We start from the raw sequence: 20,832 nt of genomic DNA, 5'->3' as shown, positions 1-20,832 counted from the left end.
TGAACCAGGGTTATGATAATAACCTAACGTTCCCTTTCAAGAAATGTAACCATTACTGCATGGGTAAGCATACTAAAGCTGTCGCAAGGGCAACATTGCAGAACGATCCAAATCCTATAAGGTTAAGAAGAGAGGCTGCCTCATGTGTTACCATACAGAACCCCAGTAACAAGTAGCTAGGGCTAAAAAACGAGGGATAAATTGACTGACAAGCCAGTTTTGAATCCATGACATTAAGTCTATAAAACCTAGTAAAATGTATGGGGAGTAGCCCACACTGCTGTGTTGCAAATGTCTTTGACAGATGCACTCTGGAATAAAGCCCACAAAGTTGCCATGCCCCTGGTAGAATGGGCAGTGAGCTTTTCTGGAGGGGGCAAGTTGGCCAGCTCATAGGCAGTCCTGACTGTGTCTGCTATCCATTTGGACAGCCTCTGCTTAGACAGGGCTTGACCATGGGACTTGGTCACAGAGCAGACAAAAAACTGTTTGGACTGCCTCCAACCTTTCGTCCCATCAACGTCGTATGTCAGAGCTGGCACTGGGCAAAGCACATGGAGCTGTTGCTCCCAGTCAGACTGGAAAGGAGGCGGATGGAAAGCATGCAATTCCACAGACTGATTAACATGAAATGTGGTGAAATCGTCTTTGGTAAAAAAAGCAAGATTGACAGAGCGTAACCTTTGTCCTGGCCTCTGTAAAAATTAGTCAGGTTTTTGCAAAGGAGAATGTCTGCATCTCACTCACCTGCTTTGCGGAGGTGAAGTGAGTTCCTGGTGAGACCGAGACAATTTTGACATGGCAAGCTGAAATAGCTGCCAGATAGACCTTTACTGTAGGAGGGGGATTTTCCCTCATCAAAAAGGTCATGTAAAACTTGGAGTATAACTACCACGAGGCAGGTCGTGGCACCAAACCAACAAGGCAGACACCACGTCTGAAAAACACCCCACATGGACGCTGCTCTGGCATTCCGCAGGGTTTCAATGACCCTATTAAAAAGCCCCAGGTGGCTCAAATGCAGCCGTTCAGTGGCCAGACCCAGAGCTGCAGGCTCGATGGGTAGGGATGTTACAAGGGCCTACGTGCCTGACTGAGTAGGTCGCTCGATGGCTGGCCGCTCAGGAGCTGCATCAGGGTTGAATGGGCCAATGAGGGGCTACTAAGAGCACAATGGCCTGGTCCTGACTGATTTTCTCCAGACACAGTGAGAGAAGGGCAAGCAGTGGGAAGGCATATAGTAGTTGCCTCGGCCACTGGTGTGCCAAGTCACCTACTGCCAGCAGGTCTCCGCCTCCTATCATGAAGAACTAGAGGGTACAGTGGGTTGATTCCTGGAAGGCAAAGTGATCTATCTCTGCTCTCCCAAATGAGGCTCACCATCTTGGGGTGAAGACTCCACTCTGAGGCGCTGAGGACTCTCTCCTAAGACAGTGACAAGACACTGTCAATAGACAGTAGCGGTTCAACGTGGGCTGAAAAACCCTGCTGTTGAACCAGGCCTGCAGAGAGCGCATGTGCAGGAGACCCAAAGGAAAGGTCTGGGAAGCTGCTGCCATCAGGCCCAGAAGTCAATGGAATGTCACTACTGTGAGCACTGTTGAGCTGATAAAGCTCCAAACATGCGGCTATTCTCTGCACTCTCCTGTCCGACAGAGTGGACAGCATGGACCTGGAGTCCAAGCACACTCCTAGATAGGAGGCTGTCTGAGAACGCGTGAGCTGGCTCTTTCCATGATGCACTGTAAGGCCCAACCGTTGAAGGTGGCCAGTGAAAAGTTCCATACGGGCCTCTGCCTGTGCTGAAGACTGGGCACAAATGAGCCAGTCGTCCAGATAGCTGAGTAATCTGATGCCTTTATGAGTCTCAATAGGGCAAGGATAAGTTTCATGCACTTCGAGGCACGGGGAGCTAGAGAGAGGTCCATTGGCAAGACACGGAACCCATACGCTGTTCCCTGAAAAGCGAACTGCAGGTACTTCCTGTGCACATTTATATGCCAGGGCACTTGCAAGACTGTAGTGGCCCTCTTGATCAGTGGTAGAAGCTCTGCCAGCTCCTCTTCACCCACCTCATCAGAGGTGGGGTTGGACAGTTTGTCCTCCTGTTGCCAATCTGCGCTTGTAGCCCCACCAGTTCCTTTGTGGCATACTCTGGCCCCAGGCAGGAAAAACATCTGCCAAGCTTGCCTAGGTTGGTTCGGTGACTTTACCACCGGGTCGGTATGGTATGGTAACCTTGTCCCAGGTCGACGACCTCTGAACCATGAGGTACTGGTCCACCGGTTCACCGTTACCAAGGGTAGCAATGTACAGGGATGTCCACCTGTACAAGCCAATGGCAAACCACTCACACAAGACTGAGGGAAGCCTGTTTGTTAGAATGAGCTAACGAATTACCATATAGTCATTAATTTGTTTTATTGTCTAAAATAGTCTTGCCATGATTTGGATTTGACCAGGATGAAATACAGTTTGGAATACAAGACATTTCTCCTAAAATTCCACATGAAAGCATGTATTTTTAGTGAAGCTGCATGCACTTATCATAGATTATAAATATATATAAATAAAAAGGTGTAAGAGAGATAACATACCTGAAGCTTACCCCATAACCGACACTTACTACAGCCAACACAGTCCATTATACGGGATATATTTTTAAAATGGAGCCTGAACTCTTCCTAAGAAAGCAAAAGTGGATTACGGTTGCAGTATTCTTTAAATATTATGTGTTTTTTAGGTTTTTATATTTTAAAAGGCAAACACAAAGTGCAATAATTAAATAATTATACCCAATTGAAATGAGTGCATTTACCATTAATATCTTTGCTTCTGTTTTGCCTCCAGCAAACATGGACTTTTCATCAAAATGCATAGGGAATGCTCTATTGAAAGAAGCAGATTTAACCTTCATTAGAACTACAGTATAGAATGTAACATACTCCTTGTTATGTGAACCCAATATCCTTTATAGAACATTTAACCTTTTCAGTGTCCATTACGAGAGTTCTCCTCATTTTTCTGTCTCCTCCAATGTAACCACCTGTTCTGATAGTGTAAAGATGTATTTTGAAATTGGTCACTGCGTCACTTATAAGATTTAGTTTATTTATTTATTTGAAAGGGATTAATTCAAATGAATAAATAAACAAACAAGGAAGGACTCTGCTTTTAATTATTGTTATTACAAGTTCGATCAAGTTAGTTTTGTAATCTTTTGTAATTATAGTTCACAAACTAGGATCCCTCTAAAATAATGCTGGTTTGTTGTGACAGCTAGATTTTTATAATTTTAACAGTAACGTGTGAACATGGAAATGGAAATTAGACTTCCATTGCATAACGTTTGATCCAGTCCTGGTTTTAAGACACAAAGACACATCTGAGCTTGTTACCTATACACTGTGGCTAATCAAGCCCATACTAAAACCTGATATGGGTGAAGCTGCTATGCAATAGGGGTCTTATTTTCATCCCTAATATCTATGCTAGTGCACTACATAAAAAGGTGATGCTGTAATAGTTGTGAATCTTAGCTGCTACTTTTTCCTTGAATTTCTGTAGAATATCTGTATTTGTTTTACATGAATAATAAATAAATTAAGCAGTATTTGTCTCCTTACTTTGTCTCATTAAGAACTTGCAAAAGTAATTCCTTTGTAGCTGCATCTTCCTCTGCATTGCCGGTATACAAATCCACAATGGTCCGTTCAAAGTATGGTGCTACTTTGGATAAAGCACGCAACTCTATCAAGTATAAGAAGTACAGGTTTTTAAGTCTTCTGGTCCCTTCTCCCTTAGTTTCAACAGGATCAAAACGATGTCTGAACTCCTTCATATTTGTTCCCCATGTAGTTTTTCCCCAGCTCTCTGCATTTAAAAAAGAAAGACAAAATTATGTAATGTTGAGTATACATGTCTATGAAAATCATGAGAATAAAAAAAGATAAGACAAAGGTTATTCTTTACTTACCTTGTATCAGATATTTGGCACAGAGATGTATGTTGATACTTGTGTGGAGCCCAGAAATCAGTCTGTAAAACACTCTTTTCTCAAGACACAGACCTGTGTACAAAAATAAAATTAAAAACTTGTGAAGTCAGCTACTTATCCAAATACCTGCCGTTTTAAAAAGCTGCAATACCACTGTTTCGTTTGAGTTAATGTTTAAGTTTGCTTCAGAACAATATGTATTTAGTTAACGGTTCTAACTAAGTTAATAGGCTTTACATTTTTAATGTCATGGACCCATTAGTAATTGGAAGTTACTGTAACCTTTAGATCCTTCACACAATGGACAGAGCTATTACTGTAAATGTTCTGCCTGAAGCTAGTATCAGGGTTACATCTTTGACAGATAGTAGTTCTAAAGCATATAAAGTTAAAAAAATCTTTGGAAGTAAAAATCTTAATTTACCAATGTGGCCACATAATACGTTCACTATGGAGTGGAAGTATAGGCCTACTGTAGGTTTAAAATATTATATTACTACATTCTTCAGCACTAATGACCCTATTTTGCAATTTTCTGCCACTTAAAAGCAACCTTATCATTCTAGATTTTATAAAAATAATTTCTGTGTATCCCAAAATATGGACAGAGTAATTATTTTTTAAATAACAGTTTACATCATTATTGTCAAACTAAAATTATTATTTGATGTCAATGGCATTTTAAATATTGCCTAATACACTATAAAAGCAAATGAACAAGTCTTCAACTCTTCCTAATTATTGAATGCCTCCACACTTTATATGTGTTGATTGAAATATGTTTCCTAAATGCAAGTGTAATAGAACCACAGGGCAAGGCTAGCAGTGTGTTAAGTGTCTCAGTAAAAGTGAGACTCTTTTGAAATATTAATTTTGCCTGCTCCAGTTGGGCTTTTAGATGTTGTAATGAATTCCAAACATTGTAACATTTTGCAAAATTAGTTCAGCAGTTAATAATATGGAGTTTTTATTTCAATGTTTCTTCTATTTAATACAGTTCAGATAAAAGAATCAATTAAAAAGAAAAATACATACATCTTTACAAAAAGCACATGTTAGTCAAAATCATGACACATGCTTAGAGTTAAACTCTAGCCAACTAGGTGTCTACAGAATTAAATTACCTTCTAGCCAGTTGTAGAAGCCCTCCCCTGTGTAAATAAAAATATATTAGCAATAGTATTTCACTTCTCGTTTGAATGACAATTCCTATACAATGGAAATAAATAACAGGTTAATAAGTTGGTGTTTAAAGCGTTTATTTATTAGCCAGTGTGTAGCAGGCTACACAATGGGAGGTGTGATGCAGTGGGAGTGGGGTAGTGAAAGGTGCAGGCTTTGCTGAATAATGGGTTGATGAACCGAGGATCTTCATCTCCTGCAACTTGTGTTACAATGTACAGTACCGTGACAAGGTATTTGCCCCCTGTCTGATTTTCTGCATTTCTGCACATTTTTCACATTGAATTTGGTCAGATTCTTTTGTGGGCTGTAGTAGTATATAGAAGGAGTCTGAGAGAAGAAATGACACCAGAGTTTGGTGCTTCTTTCATTTGTTTGGTGTGCAAGGTAATCAAACATGCAATCTTCAGGTGTGAAAAAGTTATTGCCCCCCCCCTAGTTAACTCAACCCAATTAAAGGGATAATTAGGGTCAGCTGTTTGAATACTTTGGTTAACAATCAGGCCTGATTTGGGCCAGTCCTGCCCAATAAAAATTTGACTAACTTTAGCCCTTCCATCAGAGTGAAGTTGAAAAAAAAAAAATAAAGTTGTTGACGTCTATCAGTCTGGAAAGGATTACAAAGCCATTTCTAAGGCTCTGGAAGTCCACCAAACCACAGTCAGAGCCATATTGTCCAAATGGAGAAAGTTTGAGGCCAGGAGTGGTCATCCTGTCAAAATCTCTCCAAGAGCAAGGCGTAAAATTGTCCAGGAAGTCACAAAGAACCCTAGAACAACATCCAGGGATCTGCAGGCCTCTCTCGCTGTGGCTAAGGTCAGTGTTCATGACTCCACCATCAGAAAGACACTGGGCAAAAATGGGATTCATGGCAGAGTAGCAAGACGGAAACCACTGCTCACTAAGAAGAACATGAATGCTAGTCTCAAGTTTACCAAAAAGCACCTGAATGATCCTCAAGAGTTCTGGAACAATGTTCTATGGACAGATGAGTCAAAAGTGGAACTTTTTGGCCAACATGGGCCCCGTTACGTCTGGCAAAAACCAAACACTGCAGTCCACAGTAAGAACCTCATACCAACGGTCAAGCATGGTGGTGGTAGAGTCATGATTTGGGGATGCTTTGCTGCATCAGGATCTGGACGACCTGCCATCATTGAAGGAACCATGAATTCTGCTCTGTATCAGAAAATTCTACAGGAGAATGTCAGGCCATCCGTCCGTAAGCTGAAGCTAAAGCATAGCTGGGTCATGCAGCAAGACAGTGATCCAAAACACACAAGCAAGTCTACATCAGAATGGTTGAAGAACAAGAAATTTAAAGTTTTGGAATGGCCTAGTCAAAGTCCTGACCTAAACCCCATTGAGATGTTGTGGCAGGACCTGAAACGAGCAGTTTATTCTCAAAAACCCACAAATGTCAGTGAGTTGAAGCAGTTCTGCATGAAGGAGTGGGCCAAAATTCCTCCACAGCGCTGTGAGAGGATCAAAATCAACAGGAAGCGTTTGGTTACAGTTATCGCTGCTAAAGGTGGCGTAACGAGTTATTGAGTCTAAGGGGCAATTACTTTTTCACACGGGGGCATTGGGTGTTGTATAACTTTCTTTAATAAACAAATGAAATAAGTATCAAAATTGTGTGTTATTTGTTCACTCAGGGTCTCTCTTATCTAACATTAGATTTTGGTTGAAGATCTGATCACATTCAGTGTCAAAAATATGCAAAAATGCAGAAAATCAGACGGGGCAAACTTTTTCACAGTACTGTACCTTCAGGGGAAATCACTCTTACTCACTCACCAACAAAATAGCTCTACTCAAGCTACCATGGAGGGTCAGAAATTCTCTGTATTGCTAACACAAGTTTACGTTTCCTGTGTTGGAACCAATGGTTAATTTTAAGTTAGACTACACACACACACACACACACACACACACACACACACATTTGGATAGTTGCTTATCCAAATGGTACTGTACTTTACATTTTGGGGGACAGTTAAATAAAGAGGGTTCTACTGTACTGAGGCTTTTCTTTAAATGTTCTTAGAATGTGAAAAAAAGTGATTTACTTACCATCATCGTCTCCTAAAGGAATTTAAAAAAAAAAAAGAATTACAATAAAATATAACAAAACATAAATTAACTTATGACTTATTGTGGCAGGATGCCCCACCCCGAGCATATGTTTGTATTCTATGGGTTATCACGGGTGATTTAAAATAAACAGTTGTATTTAGGCACAGGGATTGCACAATCACTTTACATGCAGATAAAGTGTGTATTAGTATGTGTGCACGGGGATTGCACAAATTAGTTCACGTGCTGGGATTCAAGTGAATGATTAATTAGTAACTGAATCCCAGCACAGCTGTATATTTAGAGGCAAAAATCACTCACTCTGGGTTGGGTGTTCAGGAAGAATGGAAGAGAGAGCAAAGTAAAATCTGTAAACTCAAATAACAATTGCTACTTGTGCTGACATTGCCTTGCACGATACTTGTTTGCTTAGTGTTCGTCCACAGTTTGTTTTGTTTGTTCAGGGTTCTGTTTTCTGTTTTCTGTTTAAACCGTTTATTTTCAATAAACAGGTGCAACAGCGTAATTCATTCACCACTGTGTGTTTCTCTTCCTGGCCTGACGTATCCACACAAGCCACCCTGTCACACTTATCTACCACCAGTTTTTAACCGAATCACTACCTCAATTAAACAATGAATCCCTAACGCTATAACTAAAAATACAAATACAAGTTAAAACCATACATTTTCAAAGTTTGTATAGACTTTATTTACAAAGTTAACCTTATTCCACAATTATCTAAGGCTGAGCAAAAACTGTAATTGTGGAGATCATGGCTGGATATTTAAAAATGATAATGATATTCAATTGACACCAATTTCCTATTAGTGCAAATTATGTTGGATCCCTCCCAGGGAAGACACCTGTAAATAAAACTAATCGGTCTGCATCTATGGCCAAAAGTTTTGCATCACCTAGAATTTTAGATTTTAAACAGTCTACTGGAAGACATAATAATAGTACAGTACTTTAGATTTCAAAATGTCACATTTTTTTATTAAGTACATGGAAAACTACAAAGCTGTATGCAATTCAATACATTAACGCATCATTATTCAGCAGGATTCATTCCACTTTAGGAAGTAAAATTCTACAGGGTGGTGCAAAACCTTTTGCCATAGCTGTAGTTTGAACAGCTGAATGTAAAAGATATTGGGAAATGTATTAACTTGAATCCAGATTAGTGCCCCTGTAGTGTATTTTAGTGCTGTTTTGGGACTACAGATCCTCTAATGCACTTTGAGTTACAATAATGCTCATGCATAATGTGCCTGCAGACAAAGCAGTGGAGGGGTTGAAAACAGCAGATAATGCACCACCATACAAAAAAGGAAAGATGTTACTGCAGAGTTCAACACTACTTTCTCAACCATTCTGGAAAAAAATGCTACAATAATACAGGCTGATGCTGAGCATGCCCTGCTTTTGTGGATTGAAAATGCCCGTGATCAGAATGGGACATGCAGGTTTCAAGTGCAGTTCATTTACAATGTATACATTTTTAAAAGTTCACTTACAACTGTATTTTCAACAAAATGCACATTACTTTAAAATTTTTAATTGTTCTGTAATTGAAATATGACTTCAGTGTTACTGTAAGTTTAATAATGGACAGGGTGCATTTTGCTTAGACTCCTGATAATATGAATTACTGATAAAAAAAAAAAAAAAGGCTAATCCCTTGAAATTCATATTAACAAGAATTGACTGTATGTATAAACATAATGAGATTGACCTTATAACTGAAACACATTTCACTTTAGGACTCATTTTATTAGCTAGTCTGTTTGCAAAACAGCAACCAGGGAAATAATTGGAAATGCAAAAAGAACCCCCCCCAACCCCCCCCCCCCCCAACCCCCCCCCCCCCCCCCCCCCTCCATCAAATAAAAAAAAGTAACAGAAAAAGCACAACAAACAAGGACTACAATATTTACTTTCTACTTTGTGAAATTAAATATTGAATGCCATCTGTTCAATGCAGTTTAACTAGGACAGTGGGTTTTATAACTGTCTTCAGACTATATAGAACAATCTATCATCAACATTCTACCGCCCATAAATATTTTATTTGAGTTACAGTATCTTGTTGGGCCCAAAGCACACAAGGAAAAGTAAAACATTTTATAATGATTTGTGAACGTACCATCAACCCTAAAAAGACTAAAAGTGAATACACTGATTAAGTAAAGTTAGAAACTAACAATATTTGTGCTACTAGTCCAAAGGACTAGTACCTCTGAAACTTGCTGGTCCTGATGTAAACTTACTAGTACTTACGTGAAGTACCAAAGTTGGAATCAACAACAGATGGGGTCCCTAAAAATAGCCTTAGATTTTATTTAGTTAATAAACAAACACTGTTATAAATTTAGATTATTATTTTTTTAAACAAAGCACCTTCGAAAATGCTCGTACAGATCGATCAATAACCTGTTTGCACCTCGTTACTGAACGACTAACTGTACTGTGTGCTGAGAAAATGACACTGACAGCACCGGACGGGATGACAGAGGAAAAAATTCTTTCAGCTATGTCACCTTGCCGACCATGAAGCTCCGTCTGAAATTGACACCAATGACACAAGTAAAATGTTTATTTTATTATTCATTACATGTGTTGCTATTTACAATAAGGCTGGCTATGAATCACTATCTACAATAATTAATGTACTCCTGTACACAAGTGGTCTTCACTAAACTCCCAATTAAAAGTTTCACTGTGGCCCTCGTGATGAAATTGTTAGGTGGCTTTTTTTTTTTTTTTTTTTTTTTTTTAATCATCAGTGGGAGAAAACTGCTTCAGCAAGTACAGCGGAATCTGCCAGAACTGACGGACGTATAGATACTAATGAGAGGATAACAAATACCAAAGAAAAACGAGGGAAATGCAGATTTTACAAGAAAGCTGGGAGACTTTGTATAAATGGATTGTATATTTTTAATCACTGCAATAACAGTTCTGCTTGTTAAGCACCACACTATATACTGACAGAACAGGTGATTTATTTGCACTATGCGGGACCTTATTTTCCCCCGTTGGTGCTTTAGCCCCAGAGTGCTTACAGAATCACCGCCTGTTCACCTATTATCAGTGACTAAAGCCTGGTGAGTACCGCTCACCAGTACTGTACTGGTATAAGAAAAGTGTGTTTTAAAAAATAAATTTTAGCTAAACACTAAGCTACAGACAGCGAGTCCCAAGCTTTAAACATGTTATTGTTTATAGATAAGAACTCAACTTTATTATGAATATACTGTGTTATTATGTTTTAAGCAACGTACTACGATAATGCTCATTATGGTAATTGTTTGTTTATTAGTTTTAAAACTAAACGTTTAGTAAAACATGGCCTATCGTTTGACCTCGTTAGTACAACTGGCCCCCTTTGATAATGACATCTTCAGTCAGGGTTGTAACCCAGTATAAATCTCCACATTTCTGTAAAATGACTTTACACTTACTTCAAAAGATGCAACGTGTTTCAGTAAATTCAAAATGGTAAACTTCGCATCCTGCGCAGAGGGAGAACACAAACGTAAAACACCTTTAAGTGGGGTTGGCATTGCGGGGGAATTGAAGGGAGGTTTCGTTTCCGAGTAACTGTTTCTAAGCATTACTTGTAAATGCGCATTCACCATTGCTACACCCAGTTAGAAAATTGACTTCCCTGCATTTTTGTAACGCAAGACTGAATGTGAGAGTATATGTGTACGTTTGTTTTAAGTACTTGCCCAAAGGACTACTGAGACACAGATATCAACTAGTCCTCATCAGATTTAATTCGCCTTGGGCGAGCAGGAGTTTCTAACCTTGCTATTTGTTTCATACACACACACACACACACACACACAGAGTTTCAGAAAATTCTTTAAAATCAACTCCTGCATACAGTACCATGTATTTTTCCTTAAACAAGAGAGGGGCTTATGTTAAAAAAAAAAAAAAAAAAAAAAAAAAAAAAAAAAAAAGCCTGAAGCTGTATATTTTTAAACATTGCCTGTAATGAACAGAATTGCTATGACTTTACAAACATCATTTGGCAAGAAAAGGAGGGACACAACTGTCTGCCAGCTCTGGGCGCAACATTCAAAAGCAATTACCAATGCAACACTGTACCTTACCACAGCTGGAGCCAAGACATACACATACAGCCAATAATCTAGATATTTACCTCTGCTTGGTGCCAGTGGATTTAAGGGGCGGTAAACAGATCTGGGTCTGAAACAAGACAAAGCCCATTATTAAACTATAACACACTAGCCAATTTACAGCCCAATTAATTTTTAGGATTAAAAAATACATTATGAGAAATGCATGCTGTACGTATAGTAAATATGGGTTGGGATTTAATTAACATACCATACACCCAGTACTGGAAAAGTATATTATTATATAGTATAATCTATAGTTTGATACCATAGGTATGTAATGCTCTCAATACTTGTGGCTGTAGGGCAGTTGTAGGGCTGTACTGCTAACCAGGTTTGGATCACCGTATACCAAACTGCAATGCAAATGAATTCAAATGTTGCCAGCTAACAGATTCTAACCCCCTTACTAGTCACGGGCTATTAAACTCCCAAAACAATTAACATGCGACTCATAATGGTAATTTAAGACTTGAAACTGTGCCTATTTTATTTGTAATGTTACCAACATGAACATTTTTAATTTCTAGTCACAAAAAATTACGCAAATTGAATACATTTGGCCAACTGCCCTTTACTTTGAATTCTTTATGTGTATCAATGTTTCCTGTGGCCAATTCATTAATTAAAAAGATCCAATTCATTAGTTTATTTTACTTGAAGCAGTTTTCTTCGTAGATGCTGTTCCACACTCTCCATGCTGAAGGTCCTTTGTATCCAGTGTAGCGCTCTGGGTTAAAAAGCAGGTCCACATATTCTGCATCAGGTGATGTCTCATCTGAGGAAGAGTTATTGCAATGTATAATCTTTCTGTTCACCAAACAAACCTAAGCAGCAGATGTTGCCAAGCTACTGAACCCTGGAGGAAATGGGATGCCTCGTCTGGCTGATCACCTTGTCTCCTCTGGGGCCTAACCAGCAAGGGTCATTGTGGCGCAGCCAGCAAGCTCCTAATCACATCACACACCCCACACTCCAAGCAATAGGGGCACTGTGGACATTACAATTATTCATGTTTTAATAAGGAGCTGTGTATTTTAGCATGGCTAAAATTGGTTAATTCCAACAAGAAATATCTAAATATAATGGATAAGAAAAAACAATCAAAACACTTACCATCGAGTTCGCAAAAATGGTCCTTTGCATCATCATGCCTTGCCCAGTCTACAAAAGCTTCTTTACTTTGGTTGCTAAAAGAACAAGATGTAAAACAAACTGCAAGTCATTAATATAGAGCCGCATGCAATAATAGGAGCTTGTCTATTCTAAAATTTCAAGTACTGTGATCCTCAATGTCGGCTGCAGCTTGGAAAAATACAAATGTCACAAGTTGCGACTACAACATTTTGTTTTATTAATGTTAGTACTGTTAATATTACATTACTGTTCAAGTTGTTTATGTATACCAATTTTTATTAGTTTATATTATTCATGTTCCAGAAATAAGGATTATAATTTTTTTTATGCTGAAAACCTGGAAGTCCTAAATATAATGTTAAAAAAAAAAAAAAGGGTTATATATGTGTGCATGAAAAACAAAACAAAAAATCCATTCTCATCCATGTGCATTATATTTTGCTTTTAAAATTTATTTTAGATTCAACTGATTTGTGTATGAAATACTAAGCAGGATAGCCACCTCAAGATTGTTACTTGTGCAAGGAAGAATCTACCGATTAATCAACTAATGCCCATAAATTAACCGATCAAAAATTGTAAATCGAGTGACAGCCCTAATTATTTATATAATCATATACTGTATATTAGTGATGAGCGATTATCACTTTTACAAGATTAGATTATCGATTCCACATTTGTAAATAATCCTGATTACGATTATTCTAATAATATCCTAGGGGAAAAAAAGTCACAAAAAGGTTCCTGATTAAATGTTTTTCTTTGGAACATCAACAACTTTTTTCAACAGCACTTTCAAACCTACAAAAAATAGACTGAAGTCACTTCTAAAGCAGCATTACCAATATACAAACAATACGACTACAGAAACCATTTTTAAATAAACGCCCTGTCCACACTACATAACCAATCTAGAGAACCGTACTCAAAACGGTTCTAATTAATCCAGCTCAAAGCGTCCACACTGAAGTACTGTTTCATGTTTAGTCAGGCTTAATGCGTCTACACAAGAATAGTTAGTTTGGTTACAGTTTCTAGCAGAGCAATGAACAGCAGAAATTAATACAATACTATCCCATCATGCACTGTGTTTTATTTTAAAATATTGAGTTATGCTTCATATTAATATAGGTGCATATTGCTAAAATGAAACAAAACAAGTATTTTAGAAACATTGATGATGAGTGACCAAAAAGAAAACGTGAAGTTTTATAGTGTAACAGATCGATTGAAATTGTGCAGTTTATTAATCGTTTGAAGTCGGTTTCGGTGTTTAATAATTGGAAATTAACCATATTTTTCGTTTTTAACGAGATCACGTATATTATATTTTAATTATTGGAAAATAACCATATCGTTCGATTAATGCTCATCACTTTATATAATATATAAACTATATATATATATATGATTATAGATCTATATACACATACCACACACACACACTATCTTAATATGATACCAATATATATAACTACTATTACACAAATATATATATATATTATATATATATATATATATATATACACATATACTACATAATATATATATCGACCATACTATATATCTATATAATATACATATACCTATATAGGAAGTCTAATATCACCCATTACCCTATATATACAGTTTGCCCTAGAGCAAAGTTTCACATCCCCTTTGTAACCCGTTTTTCAACCATTTGTTGTGTGTCAGTGCCTCAGAGTTCATGCAATATCAAAAAAACATTTTTGTCTCCATACAAAAAATACTCCACAGTTTAAGGGGAAAAAAGACTTTTAATTGCAGAAAACAAACCATGTATATGATTAAAAAACTCTTCAAGTCTCCCAAGCTTCGTTTACGCGCTGGATGGAACCAACTCACCTTCATATGGCCGACAATACAGCTGTGAGGTAGAGTTCGGGATAACCGTCTCCACCCCCCTGAGTTAATACTTGGTGGAAGCACCTCTGGCAGCAATTACAGCTGTGAGTCTGTTGGGATAAGTCTCTACCAAGTTTGCACACCTAGATTTGGCACTATTTGACCATTCTTCTTTACAAAACTCTTCAAGCTCTGTCAAGCTCCTTGGGGAGCGCTGATGGACAGCAATCTTCAAGTCATGCCACAAATTTTCAATTGGATTTAGGTCGGGGCTTTGACTGGGCCACTCAAGGACATTTACCTTTTTGTTCCTTAGCCACTCCAGTGTAGCTTTGGCTGTGTGCTTTGGGTCGTTGTCATGCTGAAAGGTGAACTTCCATCCCAGTTTCAGCTTTCTTGCAGAGGGCAGCAGGTTTTCCTCAAGGACTTCTCTGTACTTTGCTCCATTCATTTTTCCTTCTATACTGACAAGTGCCCCAGTCCCTGCTGATGAGAAACATCCCCATAACATGATGCTGCCACCACCATGCCTCACAGTAGGGATAGTGTTCTTTGGGTGATGCAGTGTGTTGGGTTTGTGCCAAACATAATGATTTGCATTTAGGCCAAAAAGTTCCATTTTAGTTTCATCAGACTAAAAAACTTTTTGCCACATGACTACAGAATCTCCTGAATGTTTTTTTGCATACTTCAAACGGGATTCAAGGTGGGCTTTCTTGAGTAATGGCTTCCTTCTTGCCACCCTACCATACAGGCCAGATTTGTGGAATGCTTGGGATATTGTTGTCACATGCACACTTTGACCAGACTTGGCCATAAAAGCCTGCAGCTCTTGTAAAGTTGCCATTGGCCTCTTGTTAACCTCTCTGATCAGTCGTCTCCTTGCTCAGTCATCCAGTTTGGAGGGACGGCCTGATCTAGGCAGGGTCTTGGTGGTGCCATACACTTTCCACTTCTTAAGAATAGTGCTGATTATGCTCCAAGGGATATTCAAGGCCTTTGATATTTTTTTATACCCATCCCCTGATCTGTGCCTTTCAACAACTTTGTCCAGGAGTTCTTTTGAAGGTGCCTTGGTGCTCATGGTTGAGTCTTTGCTTTGGAGTGCACTACGCAGCAGAGGAAACCTACATGAACTGCTGTATTTATCCTGAAATCATGTGAATCACTACAATTTAACACAGTTGGCGGCCACTTGGTGTGTGATTTTGAAGGCGATTGGTTACACCTGAGCTAATTTAGAGATTGCTATTTACAAAGTGGGTGGATACTAATCCAACCAAGCGATTTCAGTTTTTATTTTTAATTAATTTTCTACAGATTTCTAGAATATTTTTTTCACTTGGAAGTTGTGCTGTGTGATAGGATGTGTAGCTAAATGAAAAAAAAAAAAAAATTAAATGCATTTTAATTCCACGCTATAAAGCAACAAAGGTGAAGATTTTGAAAGGGAGTGTAGACTTTTTATAGACACTGTGTGTGTGTGTGTGTGTGTATATCTATATATAGGGTGACCACAAAGTCCTATTATCCCCATGTTTCTTTCCTATGATGAATTTTGCAATACAATGCTGGTCTGACTGAAACAAGCTGTCAGAGATACATTTTGCCTCGTCACTCCACCCATGTTGCAGAAGCTGTCTCACGAAACATTACAACAGATCACTACCTGTCATGAAAATGGCTCTCACACTGATCCTCCGGGCATCTAAATACAGTGAAATACTTGTACTGAATACAATAAAGTACTTCTAAATACAGTTATCATCATGCTTCCACATGTTTCAGTTGTGGGTCAGACCACTGTAGAAAATAAAACATGGGGGTAACAGGACTTTGTGGACACCCTGTACATCAGTAACTGAAGTTTTCTAAATGTTTACAACTGTTGTTAATTTCTTGTCCTCTAAATCAGTGGGTTCCAACCTTTTCTTAAAACTGTACCCCTTCTGGGTCTGGAGGTTTCACCGCAAGTACCACTTTACAATTTTTGCTGTACTGAATGGTACCACAGTTGCAGTAAAAGGTAGAATAATCTGATTAACACATTTTATGGCATAAATGGAGAATAAGGGGCCAAGCAATTTAGCCCAGTTGCTGCTGTCCTCGAATAAAATAAAAGACACTAAAAAAGCAAAGTTTACTTTATGTCACAACAAGTCTGGGACTGACAAACCGCTGGTTTAGGACAGAATACCTAACAGTTACTCTTAAAACTTTTATATAAGTCTATAGATGCACAGAATCAAAAGACACCATTTAGGAATCTCTTCAGATTATTCGTCTTCGCTTTCTATGGGTGCCATTTAAAATGTTTACAACATCAAAAACATTAACCTCAAGATAAAACTATAATAACTAACAATGATAAACTTTAAAGCCAACATAAAAATGATCCAAAGGGACTCAGTATAACTTTGTCGCTTTGCACTTTCTGCTTATTTTTCTTTTGTAATTAAGAAATGTATCCCCTTGAGGAGCGATACACAGGATAATCTGGATGTACTCATCGAAAACACATTCAACCAAATGCTATTGGTGCTACTAAAACGCAGCCGCGACTAATAAATAAAACAAAAACCATCAAACTGTAATTTTTACTTCTAAAAACTGCAGAAAGATTGGACTTCACCGAATAGTATTCCATTACACAGCGAGTTGAAAAGTGCAAAGTTCATGAGCAATGCAGAGTGCTGTGAGCAGAGCTCACCATAGCAGAAGCCAGACGCCTGCTTCACTCAACCTAGTAATATTTCGGAGTGGAAATCACATGTGTGTACAGGTGGATGATCATTTTGAAATTATATTATACTAACCTTTGCTAAAGAAAACTTAAATATTTATGCACAGTGGTTTAGAGATAATATATAATACTGTTAATTTTTATTCAATATCATTATTTTCTTTCACTTTCATTTTTGCATTTCATCATCCTGCATACCCACGACCCCCAGGGGTATGCGCACCCCTGGTTGAAAACCCCTGCTCTAAATGACTAATTTCATAAGATGCTGTTTATAAAATTAATTGTTTTCAATACTTCCTTAAAAAACAAAACAAAAAAAAAACCTAACCTGCAGGAAAAGTTCTGTAATTTACTATTTGTACTCATAATCTTGTGAAGATAAATGCCAACCAAATAATTCAGAACCTGTCCCTTCCACCTCAAATAACTGAAGAAACACATGGCTGTACTTTCCAGGGGCACGCATAGTCATTATCTATGCATAGTGTACTCGTAAAATAAAAGTAAATGTTGGCTCTTCTCCACAGTCTGTCAAAGTAAGTACTGAAAATTTGCAGTTCAAATATTGACATAGCTGTTCATTAGTGCCACAACGGCTGTATGTAGAACCTAAATCAAACATAACAAATTAAACAAGAACTCTGAAAACAAATCCAGTTTACCAGACTGAGAAAAAGAAATGTATAGTCCCACTGAAACATGGGTTGCAGTGGTAAAACCCACACCTTCTCGTGTATTTCTGCTTATATATTCTGTAGTGTATTTTGTACTACCAAATAATGGATGTGTATAAGTTGTAACAATTTACAACTTTGGTTGAATGTCACCTGATTTTACTTTGGGAGATCAATTTACAGAACATCTGGTACAAAATATCACTAATTAAAGTTATGGCATAGTATAATTAAGCTAGATACAAGCGTAAGGTGATCTTCAAAGGCCAGTCAGTACCATACTTAACATAAGAAAACCCAGCCTTCTGCTGAAATATGAGTTTCAGCGTAAAAACATAGGTCAACACTATGTAAGCTACTAAAAACCATAATAGATAAAAGTATATAGGAATGTTTTTTTTCCGCAATCTGCTTAAGAAAACGACAAAGTATGTATAACCCTTATAAAATGAATAAAACACATTTAAGAGACCACTTTTATTACAATAAAACGCTATATGCAGTACATATTTCAACGTGATGAGTTTCTGAAACTGAATTCTTACCTTAAAGTGCTATTTATAGCTCCAAGTTGATTAGCCTGCACACAATCCTCAGTTTGTTTTACAGTATTTGTATCCTGTGAATACTGCAAAATATGGAAGTTTGAATGACATTCAGGCTTTAAGGTGTTAAGTTAATGTACAAAATAAACATACTGTTATGAAACAACATTTAAAGGACCAGTGACACCATAATCCACACATCCTCAAGAAGATGTATATGTCGCTGGCTGAGCACATGAACAGGGATATATGTACATCCACATATTCCCAAACTCTCAATACCTTGTGTTAATGAATGTTTTTAACATCCCTCAACATCATTTCTTTAGATACATGTAGAAATGACATTGAACATATGGATAGAAAAAATTGCCAGATTCTGACACTCTTTATAAAGATGTTGGACTCAAGCTGTGACTCCGATCTGACTCAGACCGTGTAAACTGGTGAAGTTCCAATAATAAACCATTCAAAATGCCATGAGGGTTTAACTATCAAATGTTCAAAATATTTGCATACTGTAGTTCTAAAAAAGGTGTTTCCTACAAATTGTTATCTCTATAAACCAAACTACTGTTTTTAATATGCATAATATACCCTGCTTCTACTGTGGGCAGAAAAAGGAGCATGGCAATGTGGTAACGTCACATGGAAAGCAGGTTTCAATGCAGGGAGAATATTGTTGGGGATGTTAACAGGATTGTTAACTGGATTGTCAAATAGGTGTTCGTGATATTGTAGAGTACATACAATTGTAAAGTATGGAGAAAGAAGATAACATTGCGAAAGAAGCTTCAACTGCACTAAACTGCAGGAGGCTATGAATATGCACTGATTTTGTTATTATTAAAAGTCTGAATAAGGCAAACAAAGGCTATCATTTGCAGTAATAGAGGTTTTTGCAGATAATTCATTATAGCATTTTAACTTTTTTTTCTATTGCATACATTCAAATCTTATATTATACATTAAAAAAAATCTAAATGGACATAGACAAAATAATAACTGCAAAAAATATATAAATGAACATTTAGACTCCTTTAGTGCTTTAGATACTATGCTTGGATCTAGCCTGTCCTGTTTTTTCTTTCACTTATACAGGTCATAATAATAATATAATCTTTATTTTTATATACTAAATAACAACGCAATGTATTTAAATTGCAAAATGGCAATGTATATTAATTCAACTGTCTAGGAACAAATACAAATCTGCTAACCCAACGAGATCACATGTATCCAATATAAAATGTTGACTTTCTATTAATCTGAAATAATTGTTGTGCAAACTAAGCCTTTTTAGAGGTCGAAACATAATTATTCAAATAATTTATGATTTTAACAGGAAGAGGGCACATGTAAAAATGATTCTCTGAACCTTGTGTATGCATGATCTTTATCAAATGAAATTAAAGCTCATTAAAGCTACTAGCACAATGGGTGTTGTGGTGCCCAGGCTCTTCTGTGTCCGTCTCTCCTTTGGGGGCAGTATCAGGCTTCTGGTTTCCTATCCTTTTGGACTGGACAAATATGTACCATTCTTGATCATAGTTTTGTCAATAGCAATGTTTAATAGTTTTATATATCTGGCAGTTTTCAAATCAAGTCGCTGTGAAAGTATCTTTTTGCCTGTTGAAAAATCACATTGCACCTGGTGTGTAGCAGCCTTAAGCTATTTTCAGGAGCTCATTGCACACTTTGCTGCACATAAACAGTTCAATTTAACATCCCTTAATAACTTTAATAAGGTAACATAAATAAACGACTGTGTAAAAAACGGTGACAGTCCTCAGTAGCAGTTTCATAGTCTGGGTGTTCATATGACTACGGCTGTTTTCTTTTTAGGTTAGTTGATGAAAAAAAAAGTTCGAGTCTGTTTCATCTGTTAAATGTAAAATTACTCTGAGGAGCTATTAAATTAAATAGTAATGCTAGACTAACTAAAACAGCCTAATTCAAAAGTATTGAAAGAACATAAAATGTCAGTTGAGATCCAAAACCACAGTGAAACAAGCAATAAACTGGGTGAAGCTGCAAAATGAGCTAAATGGATACTGAGGGAAAATATCTGGAAGCTGCCTTAAAATTAGATGCGCCTGTGAGCAGGTCAGTTGATGTTTGTTACGATAGCTTCATTTACTGGGCATGAATTGAAATTAGTTTTGTTTGTCTGATTACTTTCTTGCTGCATTCTAAAATCGGTATATTGACTGAATTCAAGAGTAAAGACCTTACCATAGAGTCACATGTATTACAGTAACAGTCTTGCCAGTCTGACAGTCAACAACAGGATTGCCAAGGCAAGTGCAACCTTTGGCCGTCTACGTGATACAGTGTGGGATAGGAGAGGCTTCTAATTGGAAACTAAACTCAAGGTTTACAAGGCAATCATTCTACCAACCCTCACTGATGGCTGTGAAACCTGGACAGTGTACCAACGCCATGCCAGAAA

The 20,832-nt window shown here is 37.5% G+C and overlaps 1 protein-coding gene across 2 annotated transcripts in view; it reads right to left on the bottom strand.

Annotated features, from left to right (window-relative positions):
* Positions 1-20,832, bottom strand: part of ero1b (endoplasmic reticulum oxidoreductase 1 beta) — a 52,351-nt gene that overhangs the window by 20,033 nt on the left and 11,486 nt on the right. For both annotated transcript variants that reach the window (XM_041250813.1, XM_041250812.1), the window contains exons 5-14: positions 18,381-18,463; positions 12,529-12,602; positions 12,070-12,190; positions 11,436-11,482; positions 7,256-7,267; positions 5,122-5,148; positions 3,977-4,069; positions 3,627-3,873; positions 2,819-2,888; positions 2,598-2,684 (exon numbers count right to left, since the gene is read on the bottom strand). In XM_041250813.1, the coding sequence (XP_041106747.1) occupies positions 2,598-2,684; positions 2,819-2,888; positions 3,627-3,873; positions 3,977-4,069; positions 5,122-5,148; positions 7,256-7,267; positions 11,436-11,482; positions 12,070-12,190; positions 12,529-12,602; positions 18,381-18,463 (861 nt within the window). The remainder of the gene's footprint in view (positions 1-2,597; positions 2,685-2,818; positions 2,889-3,626; positions 3,874-3,976; positions 4,070-5,121; positions 5,149-7,255; positions 7,268-11,435; positions 11,483-12,069; positions 12,191-12,528; positions 12,603-18,380; positions 18,464-20,832) is intronic.

The sequence above is a fragment of the Polyodon spathula genome, chromosome 5 (genome assembly GCF_017654505.1).
Source record: "Polyodon spathula isolate WHYD16114869_AA chromosome 5, ASM1765450v1, whole genome shotgun sequence".
In the NCBI taxonomy this organism is placed as follows: domain Eukaryota; kingdom Metazoa; phylum Chordata; class Actinopteri; order Acipenseriformes; family Polyodontidae; genus Polyodon; species Polyodon spathula.
This window is presented reverse-complemented; position numbering and strand designations above follow the sequence as displayed.